Source organism: Rutilus rutilus, assembly GCF_951802725.1.
Source record: "Rutilus rutilus genome assembly, chromosome: 3".
Taxonomy (NCBI): domain Eukaryota; kingdom Metazoa; phylum Chordata; class Actinopteri; order Cypriniformes; family Leuciscidae; genus Rutilus; species Rutilus rutilus.
Window position 1 is genome coordinate 58823961 of NC_140211.1, and position 22295 is coordinate 58846255.

Here is a 22295-nt window from a genome sequence, read left to right on the forward strand (position 1 = left end):
TTCTTTAATGTATTCATTTTCTTTCTGTAACTTTTTACCTCCGTTTTCATAAGTTTATTCTTTATTTACCTTTCTTATAAAGCAATTACCTTTCGTTATGTTATGAACATTAAACTTTCTAATTTGCATCTGTTGTTGTTCATTTGAATACATTTGACTATCAATAGCCGCGTTTCCACTGTCGGGCCAGGGCCGGGCCAGGGCTTTAAACGGGCCGTGCCGGGCTAATAGCCTCGGGCCAATAGCACCGGGCATGCGTTTCCACTGTCGGGCCAGAAGCTCCACAGCGCTTCACTAAAACACGCCCGTAACACGCCTCTCTGGGACAACGTCACACTAAACCATCATTTCACCAACAAATGGAAGTTTTATCAGAAAACTAATCAGATTTCACTGAAAACAGCGTTGAAAACAAACACAATAAAAGCGGCCGTTTGCTAGCTTTTTTTTATTTTATTTATTTATTAATTTTTTTGCAGCTAACGTTACTTGAATATTTAAAAACCCAAGCATCGATGTTTTACCACAGGTTTACAATAAAAAGTGATACATTGATCATAATGAATTAATTTATGTAAAAATTGCACATTAGTCACTCAGAAATAAATTACCGTTAGGTCTATTTCACAAAAGAAAGAGGACACACTTACTTTTTCAGTCGCGTCTGTTTCTTTGTCTGGTAACTTAGTTACAGGACATATTTACATCACATTTAGAAAAAAATGATAATTTCTACAAATATATGCCATACGACCTGAGGAGCTTTAGCACTCTCTCGACTCCCATACAGATATTTTCAGTCAGAGAAACAGAGGAAGCTCCCGAAAAAAAAGTTACTTTATTTTTTGATAGTCCGTTTTAAAGAGACGAGACGTAGGCTATGACAGATCAAATAAAAACATGACTGTGATAGCCTTTAAGATTGGTCTGATTTCTTCAAGCGTTCGCTATGTTTTTTTTTTTTTTACTATGCGTATCTTCAAGCGTTTACTATGTTTACTATGGTAACGGCTAGCGCGCATAGTCTTTTGCATCACAAACAGAAGGCTTTCAAACATGAACGCGATTTAAATTATTTTATTTTTAAGTCTTAAATGCTGACAGAATCATCCGGCGCTGCCGTCTCCCAATGGTAAACTCCTCCTCTGTTGGTAACCACTCCTCTAGCCCGAGCTGGCCCGCTTTGGCCTAAGGTATTCGACGGGCCAGAAATCCTGGCCGTTGGCCCCGAGTAAGCCCCGATCAAGCCCCGGAAGTGACAGTGGAAATGCGACTGGCCCTGGCACGCACTAGCACGGCCCGGCCCTGGCCCGACAGTGGAAACGCGGCTAATTATTGCTACAGATTGTGTGTGTGTGTGTGTGTGTGTGTGTGTGTGTGTGTGTGTGTGTGTGTGTGTGTGTGTGTGAGCAGCAATGTCCTGTAAAAAATCACAGTAACCAATTATGGACTATAGAAGGAAAACACAGTACACTGGCAGCTGGGTTGCCAGCCAATTGCAGCACTTAAACTGACCCTATTATAATTCAATTATTATTATTTTTACAGTGAATAGAGAATTCAGGACACTAATGTATTCTTTAATAAAACTTAAAAAGATGTAAAAATCACCAGAAGTTTCACAGAGGGTTTTCAACACATCTAGGAATATGTGAGGAAACTTCTAATTGACTTCACCATTGTTACGCGATTCTCCCGTGGCCCCATGGGACAGTAAAGTGTCCATCGTATACACACTTCAGAATCTCAACGGAAGAAGAAGGTCATCCGGGTACTTTTTTGCCTACTCTTTTATGATGTTGATGTTGAGAGTGACCGACTTGGGAATGGAGCATGTTCTGTGAGGTCTGCTGACTGTTGGACCGAACCCAACTCCATACCGAGAAAAGAGATTCTCTGCATGCGGGAGAGCATGCTCTTTTCCCAGTTGACCTGAAGCCCCAACTGACTGAGGTGACTGAGCACCAGGTCCCTGTGTTCCCACAACTCTCTCTTTGAGGCGGGGTCTGATTATGCTGTGCAACACTTCCCTGGTCCCATGGTTGGGCAGAGGGTACGAGGGAAGGCTTGGTGGCATCCTCGAACTGCCTTCTGCTGCCCCTTCCACTGCCCTCCGAGCCCTCCGGGGACCCGGAGATAGAGGAATTTGTATTAAACATTTGGGTGCTGCTGACTGTGGGGCCAGCGGCGGAACAGAAACAAAATGGAACACAGGATTCTCCACCCGGACCTCCTCTGGGGGAAAGTGCGGTGCGGTCACCATCTTCCGAAGAGCAATCCCCTCCATCTCTGGGTCGCCCGTCCTAGAGTCTCTTACCCTTGCGCTTCACGGCTGGTTGAGGCCCTGTCTGTGGCCGGCGCCTCTACGCTGCTTAGGTGGAGGCTGTTGCTGCTTGGCGCCGAGCAGACTGAGGTACGGCCGGATGACGGGGAAGTAGCAGCGGACCGCCGGGGCAGGATGTGTGAGATCAGAACTGCTGGGCAAAGCTCTCAACTGGGTCACCGAAGAGGCCACTGGAACAAGGAGGAATTAAGAAACCTGACCTTGTCAGTTTCCCTCATGTCAGCCAGACACAGACCGCACAATTACCTTTGTCGCATGAAGCGTGATGTCCGTCACGGTGCGAAGTTCTTGCAGAACTTCTGTGTCATGACCACCCTTGTGCAGGCCTTATGGACCTGCAACAACACCATGGCGTGTATGGCAGAGGCGGCTTCCCCATAGGCCTGGTAAGCCTTGTAGGTTAAATCCGACGAGTGCTTACAGATCTGGGAAGGGAGACAGGGATTCCCCCGCCAGGTGGAGTTAGTGCAGAGTTGCATAGCAACCCTTACCCACCCTGCCATCAAGGGTGGCGAGGGGGGAGGAACCACCAAGACAGTTTCGGGCAGTAAAAGGTTGTGTCCACGACCTAGTGAGCTCCTCATGCACCTCTGGAAAGAAAGGTACCGGGGTGGGACGCTGAGAACCAGCACGAGCCACCCCGAGAAACCAATCGTCCAGCCTTGAGGGCTCAGGACACGGTGGTGGGTTCTACTCGAGCCCGATCCTCTCAGCAGCCCGGGAAAGCATAGCATAGCGAGGGGGTGGGGTGTATGAGTGGCCACACTTCCCTTCTGACCCTGTCTCCAGTTATCTGTTGACGGGTCAGGATGATTGTAGGTTGAAGGAGGAAGAATTGGATTGGACCGGGATGTATCTCTTGAATGCCGCCAACTGCCCCTTCACATCTCCAAACCTTCCCATGACGGAGGTCTCAACGGTCTCAACGGAGGTACTGAGGAGTCCAGAGGGCAAAACAGGAGCATAAAGAAGGACTCGAATGTGGGAAAGGAAAGATGCAGGCTGAATACGGCTTTCTTCAGGACTTTTTTTTGGACTAGATCACAAAGAAACAGAAGGCTCATGGGATGGTCATGGCACACCAGAAATCACTTGTCGAGTCTGTTTCTCACGTGACCAGGTTAAGTTTAGCTTGGCCATGGCATGACCATTACACCCAATAATTTCCTGGATGTGGGGCTGACAGAAGGAGAGCGCTCAACTGATTCTCTCTTTGTCCTCTCCAACTACATCCCCTGAGCTAGACGCCGCAAACAACATGCTCTCCTCTGGATCAGAAGAGGGCTCTTCGTGCTGACCTGAGGAACCCAGAATGATGCCTGATTTTTTTTGTCATTTTTACAGTAAGTAGTAAACTTTGACTTCTCCCTCACATTTGATTTGCATTTTAATTTGTTAAGGCAGAAATTCTTCACCTCTCTCAGCGTTAAGTGTGCAGAAGCTGTTGTACATGCCTTTGTGTACTTACGCACCATTGCAATTCAGTCTTCATTGATCTTCTTGCTAAAATATTAGTCTTCAAAAATTCAGAGCTTATGTCCTCAGAGCGCAGTCTTCATTACCTTCTCTTTTAACTGTTTCATACCTGGAAATTCTGCTTTGGTGCCTGAGATATGTTTGTAAAATAATTAGTGTTTATTATTATTGGATGGACAGAAATTCTATATACATTTTCTGCTAATTTTATGGTGCAAGTCAGTGGTTTACTGCGACTGCTGCATCACTATTTGACTTCATGCTGATCTATTTTAGATAACACCACAGAGCATGTGGTCGATCGTCTGACATGATGTTCAGCCACTTTCTTCCTGTCTACAGTTTTTAATCGCTTTGCTAAGCAAGTGGAACAATCTCAAACTCTTTAAAGGCTACTAATCTCACAACAGATCATCAAAATATACTTTTTCATTTCTGATTTGAACATTTCTCATTAAGAACATCTGTTATAGCATAAAAGCCCATGGTTACAGTATATCTTAAAACATTTGCTAACACACTGGAACGACACATTTATAATCAATTAATTTTATATCACTTCATATCAAGTCTTGCATTGTAATGTGCATTGCATGTATTTTTATAGTTTTTCAAAAGTTTTGAAACAGTCAATTTTGTCAATATCATAAAAGTATATATGAATATATATATATATATATATATATATATATATATATATATATATTAGTTGAACAGTGACACTATTTACTTTTTACATAATTGAACTGTGTTTGCCTCGAATCATTATTTTCCTGTTTATCCATGTAAAGTTTTTTTTTGAAACACGTTGTAATGTATAAAGCGCTATATAAGTAAAGGTGACATGACTTGACATTGTTTGCTGTTGAATAAACGTTTTGTTAAAAGTACTGATTTGAAAGAAGATCATATTTGTGTTCTAGTGATTAAACCAAATGTTCTCATTATATGTTACAATGAAACATAAGGGAAAAAGTAAATCAAAAACTTCTTGTTACAAATTACCACTACTTGCTCATCAAATTAATCAAAATAAAATACTCTAGTGTAATTTTTTTCTGTTAAAATAAAATAAAATGTCATCAGCTTAGTATAAAACCATTATGTCTACATAATGAAATAAAGTATGTGTGTTTGTATGTGTGAGACATTTGCATTTTGTGAACACAGAGCTGGATCGAGTAAAAGAGTGACTAGCTCTTTGTATTTGTTTTTGTACACTTTACTTAAAAATAGTACCAAAGTGAATTAAAAACAAACTGCATAGAAGATGATGGAGAAAAGAGTTTGTGGATTTTGAAAGACGCAGTATTTAAATAAAAATGTTAAATGATTCACTGTTTAGTGACAGTCTTCTGTTTGCTGACTGTGAGAAGAGTTGAGACTGTGGCTTCAGGTTTGACCGATGCGTGTTAGCAATGGAAAAAAAGATGAGAATAACAGTTTGGGCTAAGATTCATATCATGATGGTAATGCAGACTGTATAAAGATTTTTGTGCAAAGTGACTTCAGTATTGAAAGATAAAGGCAAAAAAAATAAAATAATAATAATAATAATAATTTGACCAGAATGTTTTGTGTAGGCAAATAATGGTAAATAATGTATAAAAGTGTAAAAGTTTTACTTCTGCCCCACTTTGTTACCATTAGTACAACACTGTTAAAAAGTACTTTTAAACTTTTTCTGGTTGTGTTACTTGTTGTGTTCCCAAACACTTGTTTCACCAGGTTTCTGAAAAACATGTGAGTCCAGAAACGGCCCTTGAGGTTATTTAAAATGCTAACAGATACAGCTTCCGATATCATAGACCCCCTTAGATCCAGTCAAGTCATAAAAATACTGTCCTAAATTGTGAAATGCTGATATACTGTTGTCTTCATTTTGAGTTAATTTGAGAATAATTTTATTTATTTATTTTCTTGCAAATTTACATCTCTAATGCCACTCCCTTAGGCGACCCCCCCCCCCCCCCCCCCCCCCAAAAAAAGATAATAAATGTCCAACTCAGGAAATTAAACAGCTGTGCAATCTTAAAGACCAACAAGAAAGTATTACCTAAAGGACCTTTCGAGACATTTAGCTTCAAATTGAGACAATGCAGATTGTGCGATTGGGAGTTCTTATTTTCCTCTGTAAGGTAGGATTTTATTCAGGGCACTTTCCAAAAACTTTGGATCTCTTTAGAGTTTGATTGTACTCATCATGTTCAGAGAATTGTTTTATTTTTTGAGAATCTGATTTTATTTGACATTTTAAATGTGTGTGTTTTTAAGAGGTTTAATGAAGTTGAGAGCTAGTAGTTGAATGAATTTTTTTGCCAAAGCAATGATAAATGATCCACAGTTTTGCTCACATGGACTGCTGTTGTGCTGGAAGTGATTACATAATCAAAATAGCATACATTTTAAGTGTATATGTGTTACATAAAGAGATTTAATATTCGTCAAATTAGGTCCTCTTGTGTGAATTTGCGGAGGAGTCTTCATGTTCTCCAGGCTTTGAGTCGGAGTTGCTGGTTTTTAAAGTGCAAAGAGATGACCTTCACCAAGGAGAAAGACTAGGAAGAGGTAAGCTGATCTCTTTATACAAAACACTGAAGCATCTGAAAATAGTAAAATATTTTTAGTGTTTGGCTAAATAATCTCTCTTTACGAAATGCAATCTTTTTAACCATGGTTAAACTGAGGACTATAAAAAAATATTGTAGCTCACAAATACTGTAAGTGTTGATTAATGATGTATTAATCAGTATCAATGTCTCATCAGTAGCTGATGCTATGAAAACATAGAATCCTGTATAGAATCACACCAATTCATTGGCTGATGGTGCTAACACCACTCTCCGAGGGCCATCACCCGTGCCTCAACAGGACATGCCATTGCTCTTCATGTGTTTCTTATTCTGGAAGCAATTTATCTGCCCATATTTTGTTAGAATTTCCAGCGACATAGTGTTCTCATAGTGTTCTCATTTTCTCAGTTTTTTCATAAAGTGTGTGTCTCTGTGTCTCTGTGAGGACACATGAAAAAAGTGTAATTGTGCTCGAGAATCTGTCATGCTTGTGAGCCGATCCCTCTTCAGCTCTCATCAGCACCCATCAGGGGAGCAGAGAAGCAGTGAAGTAGTCCTGACTCCCCCAAGAAGTGCTGGGGTCACCGGCCTCACTCGATTAAGCATTTGCACCCTCTAAAGTGCACAGACCTGAGGCTGATAAATGATGTTTTATAAACAAAGTTTGGGAGGAGCACGTTCAAATAATCAATCCAATCAACTCGTCATCAAACAATTACCATGTCTACCCTATCAGCATGAGAGGAAGCATATATTTATTCACTCTGTCAACTCACCTAACATTCCTTGACAGTTTTCCAGCATCCCTCCACCACCCCGAGTCCTCACTCTTGGCTTATTCTTTCACAGCCAGGAATACGGGGGAGTACTCTGGGTTCGGGCCGAATACCGAGCCCGGAGCATCTCCTCGGACAGCACGCCAAATACGCTTTTATTCTGACTTATTTGTAAGTGTGAACTCGTGAACTAAAGGTTGTGTTATACTTTCCACGTGCGCAAGTGCAGGAGGGTCCGCAAAATTCAACATCAATGTTGTTTTTCCAGTGTATTGCGCAGTAAGTGCTTTCGTGCAATTCTCTTAAGAGAATTGGTGATGTCCATGAGCTCAGGTGCATCCTGTTTTCAGTGATCATCCAGGAGATGTTTCTACAACTTGATTGGAGTCCACCTGTGGTAAATTCAGTTGATAGGACATGATTTAGAAAGGCACACACCTGTCTATATAAGGTCCCACAGTTAACAGTGCATGTCAGAGCACAAACCAAGCCATGAAGTCCAAGGAATTGTTTGTAGGCCTCCGAGACAGGATTGTATAGATGCACAGATCTGGGGAAGGGTACAGAAAAATTTCTGCAGCATTGAAGGTCCCAATGAGCACAGTGGCCTCCATCATCCGTAAATAAAAGAAGTTAGGAACCACCAGGACTCTTCCTAGAGCTGGCCGCCCGGCCAAACTGGGCGATCAGTGGAGAAGGGCCTAATTTAGGGAGGTGACCAAGAACCCGGTGGTCACTCTGACAGAGCTCCAGCGTTTCTCTGTGGAGAGAGGAGAACCTTCCAGGAGAACAACCATCTCTGCAGCACTCCACCAATCAGGCCTGCATGGTAGAGTGGCCAGATGGAAGCCACTCCTCAGTAAAAGGCACATGACAGCCCGCCTGGAGTTTGCCAAAAGCCACCTGAAGGACTCTCAGACCATGAGAAACAAAGATTGAACTCTTTGGCCTGAATGGCAAGCGTCATGTCTGGAGGAAACCAGGCACCGCTCATCACCTGGCCAATACCATCCCTACAGAGAGATCTGAAAATGGCTGTGCTGAGCACTGATGCTCCCCATCCAACCTGGTGGAGCTCAAAGGGTTAGTTCACCCCCCCCAAAAAAAATTCTTTCAGTAATTACTCTCCCTCATGTTGTTCCAACCCCGTAAGACTTTCGTTCATCATCGGAATACAAATTAAGATATTTTTGATGAAATCTGAGAGCTGTCTCACTCCTCCATAGGCTGCAAGGTAATTGCATCTGCCGGCCCAGAAAGTTAGTAAAGACATCGTTAAAATAGTCCAAGTGACTACAGTGGCTCAACCTTAAGTTTATCAAGCGACGAAAATACTTTTTGTACGCAAAAAACAAACAAAAATAAAAACTATTCATTTTCTTCCGTGTGGGCCTCTGACGTGAGTTCATGAAAGCAACACGACGCTTGCGTGAGAACTGAGAAGATGACACTAACGATCATTTAATGGGAAAGTGTGAAAGGTAAGCCATTCATTTTGCGGCATTGGTAAGGCACTTTTACATTTTCTTGTTGGTTTCTCACGATTCGGACATCCAGGAAATGCACATTTTAGAAACATTTTAAACATCGAGACCCATCTGCGTCATCTTCTCAGTTCTCACGCAAGCGTCGTGTTGCTTTCATGAACTCACGTCAGAGGCCCACACAGAAGAAAATGAATAGTTGAATAAAGCTGTTATTTTTGTTTGTTTGTTGTGCTCAAAAAGTATTTTCGTCGCTTGATAAACTTAAGGTTGAGCCACTGCAGTCACTTGGACTATTTTAACGATGTCTTTACTAACTTTTTAATAAATTTGCAAAGATTTCAAACAAACTTCTTTCACGATGTCATGGGGTACTGTTTGTAGAATTTTGAGGAAAATAATTAATTTAATCCATTTTGGAATAAAGCTGTAACATAACAAAATGTGGAAAAAGTGAAGCGCTGTGAATACCTTCAGAATGCACTGTATCTTCCATCTCCATGAGGAGAATATGCTGGAAGGAACGCCATTCTGAAATGTGAGTGATGCTCAAACCACTCTTGCACTTGTGCTGAATGGTGAAATTGGAAATTGGAAATTGTCCCAAATAACTACACAATTTCCCTCAATTTTCTCCTTATCACCCTGAGGAAAGTGGATTTCATTGAGGGAGTTTAAAAAAATTAGAAGCCTTTCTGTGTTGTGCAGACCCAAGACAGTAGGCGCGTTTCCATTACAGATTTGCGCAAAACTCTTGCGATTATTTTTATTTTATTTTTTCTAAATGTCGACAAAAAACTATTGTGAAATGTTGGCGTTTCCATTAACCGATGTTATGCGACTAAAACTTTTTTTTTTTTTTTTTCGCGCGATAAGTCATTCCAAAAATCGTTGGCAGGTTTATGTATCTCAGCCACCGCACTGGCCATTATTATAAATCAAAGGAGACGTATATGTGTTATCCAAGCATTAATGGCAAGGAAAGACCCTTATACTTGTGAGCGGCACATATGAGGTGTTTCTGGGTGTTTCTCACTCATTTCTGCTTCGAGGTCTTGATTGTGGCATTTATTTGAGGTTTAGAATCCATTATTCCTGTAATTCTTCTGTCTTTTATGAATTTAATAAAGAACTCTGTCTCGTATTCTGTCCAAACACACCGCGTCTTCTACGTCAGGCGACTGTAAATGCGCAAAAACTGTTTGCATCCCAGTTTTGCGAAATATTTCTTTTTCGAATTTCCTGAAAACCCCCCTCGTCTTACACCTTGCTCCTCCCTTCCCCTCTGTCCATGTCTTATTATATTTGCTTATCTTGCTCTTTCCACTAATACCATTGCCTTCCACTCTGAACACAGACGTGTGTAAAATCGATTGAGAATTTTAAAAATATTTATAAGTAAATAATAAATGAGAAGATTAGCATGTAGCCTTAAAACTCAGGGAACCAGGTTTACATGTGACAAGATGTTTTAATGAGCCAGTTGAATCTCTTTTTCTGACAGTCATTTTTAATGCATGCGATGGAAGAACAAGAACGCTCTTCCAGTCCTCTGACAGGCGGTTTGATGTGGACACGGATGGGACTGTAACGCTGAAGAGACAAGTGACTCTTCATGAAGGCCACAAGGTGTTTTCTGTGGACGCTTGGGACTCCAGTGGCAAGAAGCACACGGTATCTGTCAGAGTTGAGTGTGTCCATCATCATCATGAGGACCATCACATGGACACGGTCATGAACATCTCCTCTCCACAGGTACAAACAAGTTCCTTCCAGAAACTGCTGTCAGTACAGTACAAGCCTGACCTCTATTGGACACTTCAGTTTTTATGTGTGGTTTATGGTAAATGCACAATTCAATTTCTGTACATGTTTAGGACTAATTATTGGAGGTCTGTGTTAAACTGATGATGTTTCCAATCCCTGCTGATGAATGTAATTTGTCTCAGCTCTCTCTGATCAGTCTCAAACATGTTTTGTTGCTCACTTTCTTTTACTAACATTTTCAGATGGAATCTCCCTCTGATGATCTGGTTCTGATGTTTCCAAAGTCTTCAACGGGTCTGAAGAGAGCAAAGAGAGGTTGGATTATTCCTCCATTAAATATACCTGAGGATAGCAGAGGTCCTTTCCCAGAGAAACTGCACCAGGTGAGAGAAAGTCATGAAGGGAAAGTTAAAAATTAGATGGACAAGAAAGAGTTTTGTCTGTTATCTACATCTTTTGTTATTGTTTCTTATTAACATATTATTTTATTGTATCTTGTTGTTGTATTTAGATACAGTCGGACTTTTCTAAGGAACTTCAGATGGAATACAGGATCACAGGTGAAGGAGCGGATCTGGAGCCTAAGGGGACTTTTACTATAGAAAGATTATCAGGGAATCTGTTTGTGACTCGACCACTCGACAGAGAAAAAAAAGCTTCATACAGAGTACGTTTTTTTTTTTTTTTTTTTTTTTTTATTCTCTAACTTTTAAAATCAGCTTTTAGTTCTTTGTGTATTTTAGCGTTGGATTTTCTGATCATTCTTAATTCTATGAAACCTGTCATCAGTTAATCAGATAAAACGTTTTCTTTTAATTTGTTTGCTGATAGCACAGCAAATTTTTTGTTATTTGTATATCTATTAAAAATTAAGTCAGTTTTCTTCAACTGCACTTTTATATTGACTTCTCAAAGCTAACAGACAATGGACTAAAATATATTACTCTTAATTTTTTGGTGTTTTCAAACAACCTCAGATATTTGTCTCTTAACATGCCTGTATCTCTTCTCCTGTCTTTAGCTTGTAGCTCATGCGACTGGAGTTGATGGAAATATTGTAGAAGCGCCAATGGAAATTATTGTATATGTGCTGGACCAAAATGATAATAAGCCTGTTTTTACACAAAATCCATTCAATGGAAATGTTCCTGAAGCTGCTGATATAGGTAGGTGTATGATGCAGTTTCTTAATAAAATGGTTTTTAGCAGTTTTTTTTTTTCTTTTACAAATGCCTCTTCAGTTTCACCACATCAGTCTTTCTTCTTCTCTCACTGAAGGTCATGAGTTTATGACAGTCACAGCCACTGATGCAGATGATCCAAATACTAACAATGGTTTTGTCAGTTACTCAATCGTCAAGCAAGATCCAGAATTGCCAAAACCAAACCTGTTTACAATCAACCCTGTTACTGGAGGAATTCGTGTGAATGCTTTAGGCTTGGACAAAGAGGTGAGAAATGATGAATGGATCTCACATTGTGGAAGAATAATTTCATGTAGACAAACTCACCAGAAAACATTTTTCTTTTCAGACATTTTCCAGATATACTGTGTTAATTACGGCTACTGACATGAATGGAGGCGGTTATTCAACCACTGGCACAGCTGTTATTACTGTGACTGACAGCAATGATAACGCACCTCAGTTTGAGCAAACCACGGTAATGTATATTAATAAATTCAGAAAGCTATAATAAGCATTTTATAAACAAATTATTTCATTTTAACTTTATTAATACTTATGTACGCCATACATCTCTTTGTTTTAGCACACTGTATCTGTCCCAGAGAATAAAGTAGGGGCTGAAGTGGCCAGACTTGCAGTTACTGATGGAGATGAGCCTGGATCTCCTGCCTGGTCAACCAAATATAAGATTATTAGCGGTGACAAGAGTGGGTTTTTCAGTGTCAGTACTGGACCCAGCCAGCTAGAGGGCATCATCACCACTGTAAAGGTACTGTGTGTTGCTCATGTGTTTCCACAATGGCTGTTCGGATTACCTTTAATAAAAGACACTTTCTTTTCCATTCAGCCCCTGGACTTTGAGAAGAACAAGCAATTCATTCTGTCTGTGATTGTTGAGAACGATGATCCATTTGTCGGTTCTTTGGCCACTTCCACTGCCACAGTCACTGTGAATGTAGAAGATGTGAATGATTCTCCGGAGTTTAATCCAAAGGAGAAGGTTATCTTCAAACCTGAAGATTCACCAGTTGATAGTGAATTAGTTACTTATAAAGCCACTGATCCAGACACTGGAAAATCACAGAAGATAACGTAAGAAATTTTGCAAATCATTTTCCCCTCTGAGACAATCAAATCAAACCACTAAAATATCATTATTTCATTTGAAAATCCTGACTGATTTCTCTAGAGATTCAGATCTTGTAGAACAATAAAAATCACATAGTCTTCCAGTGATAGACTTTTTAAGGTCTTTTTTTTGTGGTCAAACAGCCTCACTAGCACAATAGTAACCACTGAGAACCACCTTAGCAACTGTCTACCTGTCAAGGCCTATATCCCTTCCAATGTCAAATCTCTCATATGCAGAATTCAAATCATAGCATGCCTGTATATCCTTTGAACTTCAAATGTTTTTAAACCACCAGGCAAGACTTAAGTTGTTCTTGCTGAACATTTCTAGTTTTAACCTGTATGTTTGGTTCCTTCCAGGTATAAAATTGGCACTGATCCTGCCGGCTGGCTGAGTGTTACTCCAGACACTGGAGTTATTAAAGTCAGGAGCCTCATGGATAGAGAATCTACCCATGTCAAAGATGGCAAATACAGAGCTGTCATTTTGGCGTTGGATAATGATGGTAATTTGTGTTTCCTTTTTTAAGAGGAGAATTATGGCTGGCCTTTTTCTGATGTCTGTGCTTGTGTGCAGGTGAAGCTCCAGCAACTGGCACAGGAACCCTGGTTATTGAATTGGAGGATGTAAATGACAACGCTCCTGTCATCAGTGAAAGGAATATAAGAATATGCAATCGTGGTTCAGTCCCAGTGCTTCTCTCTATAACGGACAAAGATGGACCTCCTTTCGCTGGTCCCTTTAGAGTTGAGACCTACAGAGAAACCAGTAAATATTGGTCCACCTCGATGAATGGCACATGTGAGCAATTACTAATGTTTTAAAGAGATATTAACCTTATTTTTCATATGTTACACATTGAAATATCTGTCTGGCTTGGTATACATGTCTAACTATTATAATGTGTCCATTTTAGCAGCCGGTGTCTTTCTGACCCCAAAGTCTGCATTGGAGCAGGGTGACTACAATGTTGTCCTGAAAGTTATTGATCAGGGTGGGATGGATCAGGAAAGCACCATTCAAGCAACTGTGTGTGACTGCGAAGGAGAAGAAGTGCAATGTACTGACTGTGACAACACTTCTTGCCTAATAAGCAATACATTCTGTCTGCAATGATACATTCATAAACCCTTCGCCCATTTCTACTGTGAAGAAGTAAACAAGGTTTAATCCAAAAGAGAAGTTTATTTTATAATTGAATTAGAGGACATAAATGACAGGACTCCCTGATGATGTTTATCAATAATTCATTCATTCATTACATTTATAATGTAATATAAATGTAATTAATGAATGAATGAATATAATTACTTTATAAGTCATTAATCATTTATTCATAAATAATTATTTATTTTTTTACATTTGCTTAACATCATTTTACATGTATTATATCTGTCGTCTTAATATTGCTGTAATCATTGTTATCTAAAGGATAATACAGCCAGATGGTTTATAATATAGTTTTCTTAATGGCTTTTCTACTGTTTTACAATTGGTTTTCAAACATTTAAGAATATTTTCTGTTGACGTATTACCAGATTTAAAATGACAACGTAACTCTTTAACTATTTTTTACAAGATTAATCTTTATTTACCTTTCTTATAAAGCAATTGCAATTGCTTTCATAATATTATGAACATTAAACTTTCAAATTTGCATCTGTTGTTTATCATTTGAATATATTTGACCAACAATTAAAGGTAGGGTAGGTAATCCTGTTCAGAAACACTTTTTTTTATACTGGGTGAAATGGTCCTTCCATCCTGATAGTAGTCAATACATTATGTGTTCAGAAAAAGGAATGAAAACAATCAGACCTCTGTAGCAGCTGCAGGACAGTAAAAACTCTGACCAATCACTGCCACTCGGTCCGAGTGTAAAGAACCAATCAGATGCCTTCATGTCTCGTGCCCGAGCCCCACTGCGCGCGCTGCCCGGCGTGCACTCATCACATGTCACCGTTCCCGGAAATATTCAGCTCAAAGCACCTGCATATGCAGTCAGCGAGGGCAAACAAGGCAAAAACTACTTCCTCGGACCCTGCCCGCACTCTTGAACGACCTCCTCTAGTTCGCCCTCAACCCCGGACCTGTCCTCGAACCGACGATGCGGTACTTGTCTCCGGACTCGGAGTGTACGTTAGTCTTCATTAGAGTCAACAATGTTTTCATCATGGAAACTCTTACATGCAAAACACCGTATATGTTATGAATCTTACACGAAATTCACCTTCATCACAGTGTAACTGATGGTAATGGAAAAACGTGTATCAATGCAACCTGTTTTTAGTTTTGCCTTATATAGCTCCTTACCTATAAATATAGCTCGTTACCGAATCAAACTTTACCAGTATCGATATGCTTGCTTGATAGTGAGTACTAAAAGAAATCTTATTTGTTTATATTCATAGTGATAAAGTTAGGTATTTTATTACATGTGATTCTGACATGATGTCACTGTATGTACTGCGCTCCTTCCTCTCCACTCGTCTCAGGTAATAAATGCGTCTTCCAGCTGAGCCTGAGCGTTTGGCGTTTCGCGCGTTCATGTGTTTTGGGGGCGTGGCTTTGGAAGGAGCTCAGAAGGGAGGGGGTGGAGTGAATGGAAATAATGAGCTGTGTTTATTGCAGATTAAAAGGTCTACAGTCACTCGATTTTTATATTCTCTTTTTCAGAGTACTTATATTTTAATTGTGTATTGGTATATAAAGACAGTTTAAACAAATTTGGAATTTTTTTTTTTTAGAAAAATATTACCTACCCTAGCTTTAATCCAAGTGATCTTAACATTTAATCAGTAACTCATTTAGTATATTTAGTAGTAGTAGTAGTAGTAGTAGTAGTTTATTTCTTGAATTGTATTTGTAATACTGAATTGAATACTGAATTGTAATTTCTGAAACAGATAACCAAATTTCTGTCATGACAACTCTCTGAGTGTTTGGCATGTAATGGACATGACAATGTTGATATATTTGGTCTGGCAGAATAAATCTACTACTGCTGTTATTGCTGCTGCTGTTATTGCTGCTGCTGACACTGTTATTGCTGCTGCTGTTATTGCTGCTGCTGCTGACACTGTTATTGCTGCTGCTGTTATTGCTGATGCTGCTGCTGCTGCTATTGTCGCTGCTGCTGACACTGTTATTGTTGCTGCTGTTACTGTTGCTGCTGCTGTTATTACTGTTGCTGCTGCTGTTATTACTGTTGCTGCTGCTGACACTGATATTGCTGCTGTTATTGTTGCTGCTGACACTGATATTGCTGCTGCTGCTGACATTGTTATTATTGATGCTGCTGCTGCTGACATTGTTATTGTTGCTGCTGCTGACACTGTTATTGCTGCTGCTGTTATTGTTGCTGCTGTTATTGCTGCTGCTGCTGCTGCTGCTGCTGCTGACACTGATATTTCTGCTGCTGCTGTTATTGCTGCTGCTGCTGACATTGTTATTGTTGCTGCTGCTGCTGCTGACACTGTTATTGCTGCTGCTGTTATTGCTGATGCTGCTGCTGCTGCTATTGTCGCTGCTGCTGACACTGTTATTGTTGCTGCTGTTACTGTTGCTGCTGCTGTTATTACTGTTGCTGCTGCTGTTATTACTGTTGCTGCTGCTGACACTGATATTGCTGCTGTTATTGTTGCTGCTGACACTGATATTGCTGCTGCTGCTGACATTGTTATTATTGATGCTGCTGCTGCTGACATTGTTATTGTTGCTGCTGCTGACACTGTTATTGCTGCTGCTGTTATTGTTGCTGCTGTTATTGCTGCTGCTGCTGCTGCTGCTGACACTGATATTTCTGCTGCTGCTGTTATTGCTGCTGCTGCTGACATTGTTATTGTTGCTGCTGCTGCTGCTGACACTGTTATTGTTGCTTCTGCTGCTGCTGCTGCTGCTGCTGCTGACACTGTTATTGTTGTTGCTGCTGCTGACACTTTTACTGTTGCTTCTGCTGCTGCTGCTGACACTGTTATTGTTGCTGCTGCTGCTGACACTGTTATTGTTGCTTCTGCTGCTGCTGCTGCTGCTGCTTACACTGTTATTGTTGCTGCTGCTGACACTGTTATTGTTGTTTCTGCTGCTGCTGCTGCTGCTGCTGCTGACACTGTTATTGTTGTTGCTGCTGCTGACACTGTTATTGTTGCTTCTGCTGCTGCTGCTGCTGCTGCTGCTGCTGACACTGTTATTGTTGCTGCTGCTGACACTGTTATTGTTGTTGCTGCTGCTGACTCTGTTATTGTTGCTGCTGCTGCTGACACTGTTATTGTTGCTGCTGCTGACACAGTTATTGTTGCTGCTGCTGACACTGTTATTGTTGCTGCTGCTGCTGACACAGTTATTGCTGCTGCTGCTGCTGCTATTGTTGCTGCTGCTGACATTGTTATTGTTGCTGCTGCTGCTGCTGCCACTGTTATTATTGCTGATGCTGCTGCCACTGTTATTGTTGCTGCTGCTGCTGCTGCTGCTGACACTGTTATTGCTGCTGCTGCTGCTGTTATTGTTGCTGCTGCTGACATTGTTATTGCTGCTGCTGCTGCTGTTATTGTTGCTGCTGCTGACATTGTTATTGTTGCTGCTGCTGCTGCTGCTGCCACTGTTATTATTGCTGCTGCTGCTGCCACTGTTATTGTTGCTGCTGTTATTGTTGCTGCTGCTGCTGCTGACACTGTTATTATTGCCGCTGCTGCTGCTGATACTGTTATTGTTGCTGCTGACACTGTTATTGCTGCTGCTGCTGCTGCTGACACTGTTATTGCTGCTGCTGCTGTTATTGTTGCTGACACTGTTATTGTTGCTGCTGCTGATGTTATTGTTGCTGCTGTTATTGCTGCTGATGCTGTTTTGCTGCTGCTTTTATTGCTGCTGCTGTTATTGTTGCTGCTACTGACACTGTTATTGCTGCTGCTGTTATTGTTGCTGCTGCTGCTGTTATTGCTACTGTTGCTGACATTGTTATTGTTGCTGCTGCTGTTATTGTTGCTGCTGCTGCTGCTGCCACTGTTGTTGTTACTGTTACACAGTTATTGCTGCTGCTGCTGCTGCTGTTATTGTTGCTGCTGCTGACATTGTTATTGTTGCTGCTGCTGTTATTGTTGCTGCTGCTGCCACTGTTATTATTGCTGCTGCTGATGTTATTGTTGCTGCTGTTATTGATGCTAATGCTGTTTTGCTGCTGCTGTTATTGATAGGAATACCAATGTGTGTTTGGTATAATTCTACAAAACTACCAGAAGAGGGCAGACTTAACTTTAAATACAACACCCAGCAGCCTACATTTGACTGAGTCAGTCATAGGGCCCTATCTTGCACCCAGCGCAATTGACTTTGTACACCGATGCATGTATCATTCCTATTTTGCACCCGCGCAAAGCTGACTTTTCCCTCCACAGACGCATGTCGGTTAACTAAGAAATACACTTGCGCTCCCCGGGGCGGTTCAGCGCAAAGAGGAGGCGTGTTCCGGCGCAAACGTTCCCTCGTGCTATTTTACAGGTTTAGAAAACAATTGCGCCACTGACCGAAAAAAAACTGCTTAAAGTCAGTGGCGCGTTGCGCATGTTATTCATATGCTATTTTAAGGGCGCATGCTTGGCCTTAATCAATGTAGCGTGTGCACAACGCGCATACACTTTGATTCTCTCATCTACACAGAAGCAGCAGTTTTCATTTTTGCAAATCATACATTATTACGATAGATAGATAGATAGATAGACATTTTATTATAAAAGCATACATCTAGCTTACACATTTACCCAAATTATCATATGCCTGTTTAACCGAAGTTAATTTGGGTGTGTTTCTCCATCCCCAACATCCCTGATGAGAACATCGGTCTCCTCGGCTGTTAACCGCTCCTGGCGTGCGCCTGGCAAATCCACCGTTATAATAGGAATCCGCTTTAGAACAAGCGCGCCTGCTCTTAAAGGGAATGTGAGATGTCGCTCTTTCACGTTACGCCCAAACCACACCTATGATTAATGAAGCTACTTCAGACCAACCCCTTTTAGATTTGCGCCGGGCGCAAGAGTCATTTATCCTGCTGGGAAAATAGCAACAGCGCCCAAGACCCGCCCACAAAGTTACTTGAGCTTTGCGCTTGACACTTGTGTTTCAGATCCTTAAAATAGGGCCCTTAGTGTTTTTCATTCTAAAGGTTATACAATTATATGTGTAAATTCAGGTTTATTTCAAATATCTTATATTCAGAAAGCTTGTTTAGGGAAGTTCTGAAAAAGCCATTACACTTAATATGATTTCATACCATAAATAGAAGACACTTTTACTTCTTCAGCACAGCTGATATTTCTCATTAGCCTGGATGCCAGCCGAACTTAGCCCCGCCCACAACATTTTTAGGTCGGGAAGTTCGGTCTGGACTTGATCTGTTGTGGAGCTATTATGGCCGAACCAAAGCTGTTCGGATCAATCAAATTGTCAGGGCGGCTTTATACGATGATGGACAGATGATCAACAGTAACGTAATCATCCACGTCACCAACGAGCGCTTGGGTTGACTTCGTTTACAACAAAGATGACTGCTGCTGGAGAATTTAGATTTCACACTTGCAAATAAGTCAGATAGAATAAATGCATATTTGGTGTGCTGTCCGAGGAGTGTAACTGATGACAGAACAGGATGTAATTGCAATAACGCTCTTTATTAGAATAAGCACCCTGGTCAGAACACAGAACACAGATGTTCTTCAACACAGCGGGACAGGCGGGCGGACACAAACGCTGGTGGAACAGTGACGCAGGGACCTCGGTGGACAACAGGCGCTGGTGCTCAAGTCCGATGATCCCTCGTGATGGTGCTCAGGTCCAGTGAGTAATCCCTCGTGACGGTGCTCGGTAAACCAGTGCAGAGTGCAGAGAATCTGACGACGAACACGACGAAGACACGGGGAATCCAAACCAACACGAAGAACACAGGAACAGGCACGGGAAACACACCGGGAAACCACAACGATCTGACAACATGAGACACCAGTTACTGAGCATATAAAAGGACAAACAATTGAAACCAGATGGCGCTACTGATCACCGATAATCAGTGACCACGCACAGAGATACACATACACACACACAACAGCACGCTAGACGAGAGAGAGACAGTGAATTCGTAAACCGTGACAGTACCCCCTCCCCTAGGAACGCCTCCTGGCGTTCCCCGACAGACTTACCTGTCGATTGTAATCATCGATAAGGGAGTGATCCAGAATGTCTCTAGCAGGAACCCAACTTCTCTCCTCCAGACTGTAACCTTCCCAGTCCACCAGGTACTGAAATCCGCGTCCCCTCCTTCTCGAGTCCATAATACGGTTAACCGAATAAGTAGGTTCCCCATCTACAAGGCGCGACGGGGGGGGGGAACCGGGACTGGCGGATTAATGCGTGCATAAAACACAGGTTTAATTTTAGACACATGGAAGGCGGGATGAATTCTCCTGTACGCAGGAGGAAGTTTGAGTCGGACTGCCACCGGACTAATGATCTTGGTGACAGAAAACGGGCCGATGAATTTGGGAGCAAGCTTGTTAGATACGGATCGGAGAGGAATATTCTTGGTAGAAAGCCACACTTTTTGACCAACGACGTATACGGGAGGCTTCGACCGGTGACGATCGGCCTTAGCCTTGGTGCGCGCCCCCACTTGGAGAAGAGTCTCACGGGCTCTACTCCAAGTGTGGCGACACCTCTGGACGAAGGCGTGAGCGGAGGAGACCGGGACTTCGGATTCCGTACTGGCAAAAACTGGTGGCTGGTAACCTAAACTAAATTCAAACGGAGTGGATGACACTGGTAACGAATTGTGGGCGTACTCCACCATAGAAAGTTGTTGACTCCAGGAGGAAGGATTCTTGGAAACCAAACATCGCAACACTCTCTCCTGATCTTGGTTGGCTCTCTCCATTTGACCATTGCTTTGGGGATGAAACCCCGAAGAGAGACTGACAGTTGCCCCCAGTAACTTACAAAACTCTTGCCAAAATTTGGACACAAATTGGGGTCCCCTGTCGGAAACCACGTCCGTCGGGAGGCCATGTAAGCGAAAGACGTGATCTACGACAGTTACCGCTGTCGCCTTGGCAGAGGGTAATTTGGGCAAGGGAATAAAATGAGCCACCTTCGAGAACCGGCCCATGACGGTCAAAACGACCGTCTTGCCCTGGGAGGGCGGGAGGGCGGTAATAAAATCTAGCGCAATGTGGGACCAGGGTCTCGAAGGGACAGACAGCGGTTGAAGTAACCCATCTGGGGGTCGATTGGAAGTCTTACCAGTGGCACAAACCGAGCAAGCCAAAACAAAACTGCGGATGTCGCGAGCCATTAATGGCCACCAGAATCGTTGCTTCACCAAAAAACTGGTGCGATTAACTCCTGGATGACACGCTATGCTGGAACAATGCCCCCACTGAATGACGTTGGACCGATACTCCTCTGGCACAAACAAACGATTCGGTGGGCAATAGGGCGGAGGCGTTACCCCTTCTAAGGCCTTCGATTCGACCTCCCATCTGAGAGTGGAGACCACTAATGTCGCACTAATGGCGTTCGGATTGGTCAAAAATACGAGATAAAGAATCGGGTTTGATGTTCTTGGAACCCGGGCGGTACGAAAGAGAAAAGTCAAAACGTCCGAAAAAAAGTGCCCACCGAGCTTGCCTAGAGTTGAGTCTTTTGGCGGTTCTGATATATTCTAGATTCTTATGATCGGTCCATACAATAAAAGGTACCCCTGACCCTTCTAACCAGTGACGCCATTCCTCCAGCGCTAACTTGACTGCCAAAAATTCTCTGTTACCAATGTCATAATTACGCCGGCAGGTGATAAACGATGAGACAAAAACGCGCAAGGATGCATCTTGTCGTCTGTGGAAGAACGTTGAGAAAGAACTGCTCCTACCCCAACCTCTGACGCATCGACCTCCACCACGAACTGACGTGATGGATCAGGGGCAACGAGGATGGGAGCCGAAACGAAGCGGCTTTTGAGTTTGGCAAATACAGCCTCCGCTGTATCGGACCACCTGAACGTCGTTCTGGTGGAGGTCAAGGCAGTCAGAGGTGCAGCTAGTTGGCTGAAGTTGCGAATAAAACGCAGATGAAAATTGGCAAACCCCAGAAACCTCTGTAGGGCCTTACGGGAATCCGGACTTGGCCAATCTATCACAGCCTTAACCCTTGTCAGGATCCATACGCACTCCCTCAGACGAGATGATGTACCCTAGAAAAGGAACAGACTGTGCATGAAAAACGCATTTCTCCGCCTTGACAAAAATCCCATTCTCTAGCAACCTCTGAAGCACTCGTCTGACGTGCTGCACGTGTTCCTGGAGAGAAGATGAAAAAATCAATATGTCATCCAGGTAGACATATATGAATTGGTCAACCATATCTCTCAGCACGTCATTGACGAGTGCCTGGAAGACCGCTGGGGAGTTGGACAGCCCGAACGGCATGACCAAGTATTCAAAGTGCCCCCTAGAGGTATTGAACGCGGTCTTCCATTCATCACCCTTCCTTATGCAAACCAAATGATAAGCGTTAC

The 22295-nt window shown here is 42.2% G+C and overlaps 1 protein-coding gene across 1 annotated transcript; it reads left to right on the forward strand.

The window, feature by feature from the left end:
- Positions 1-3194: 3194 nt before the first annotated feature.
- On the forward strand, positions 3195-19725 carry LOC311287485 (cadherin-1-like; the record flags this gene model as incomplete). Its single annotated transcript, XM_084404355.1, has 14 exons — positions 3195-3275; positions 6274-6388; positions 10158-10408; positions 10663-10803; positions 10932-11087; positions 11442-11586; positions 11699-11871; positions 11954-12082; positions 12191-12376; positions 12455-12699; positions 13099-13244; positions 13316-13540; positions 13656-13799; positions 19604-19725. 14 exons carry the CDS (start codon positions 3195-3197, stop codon positions 19723-19725), a joined length of 2259 nt encoding a protein of 752 aa, XP_084260481.1.
- Positions 19726-22295: the final 2570 nt, after the last annotated feature.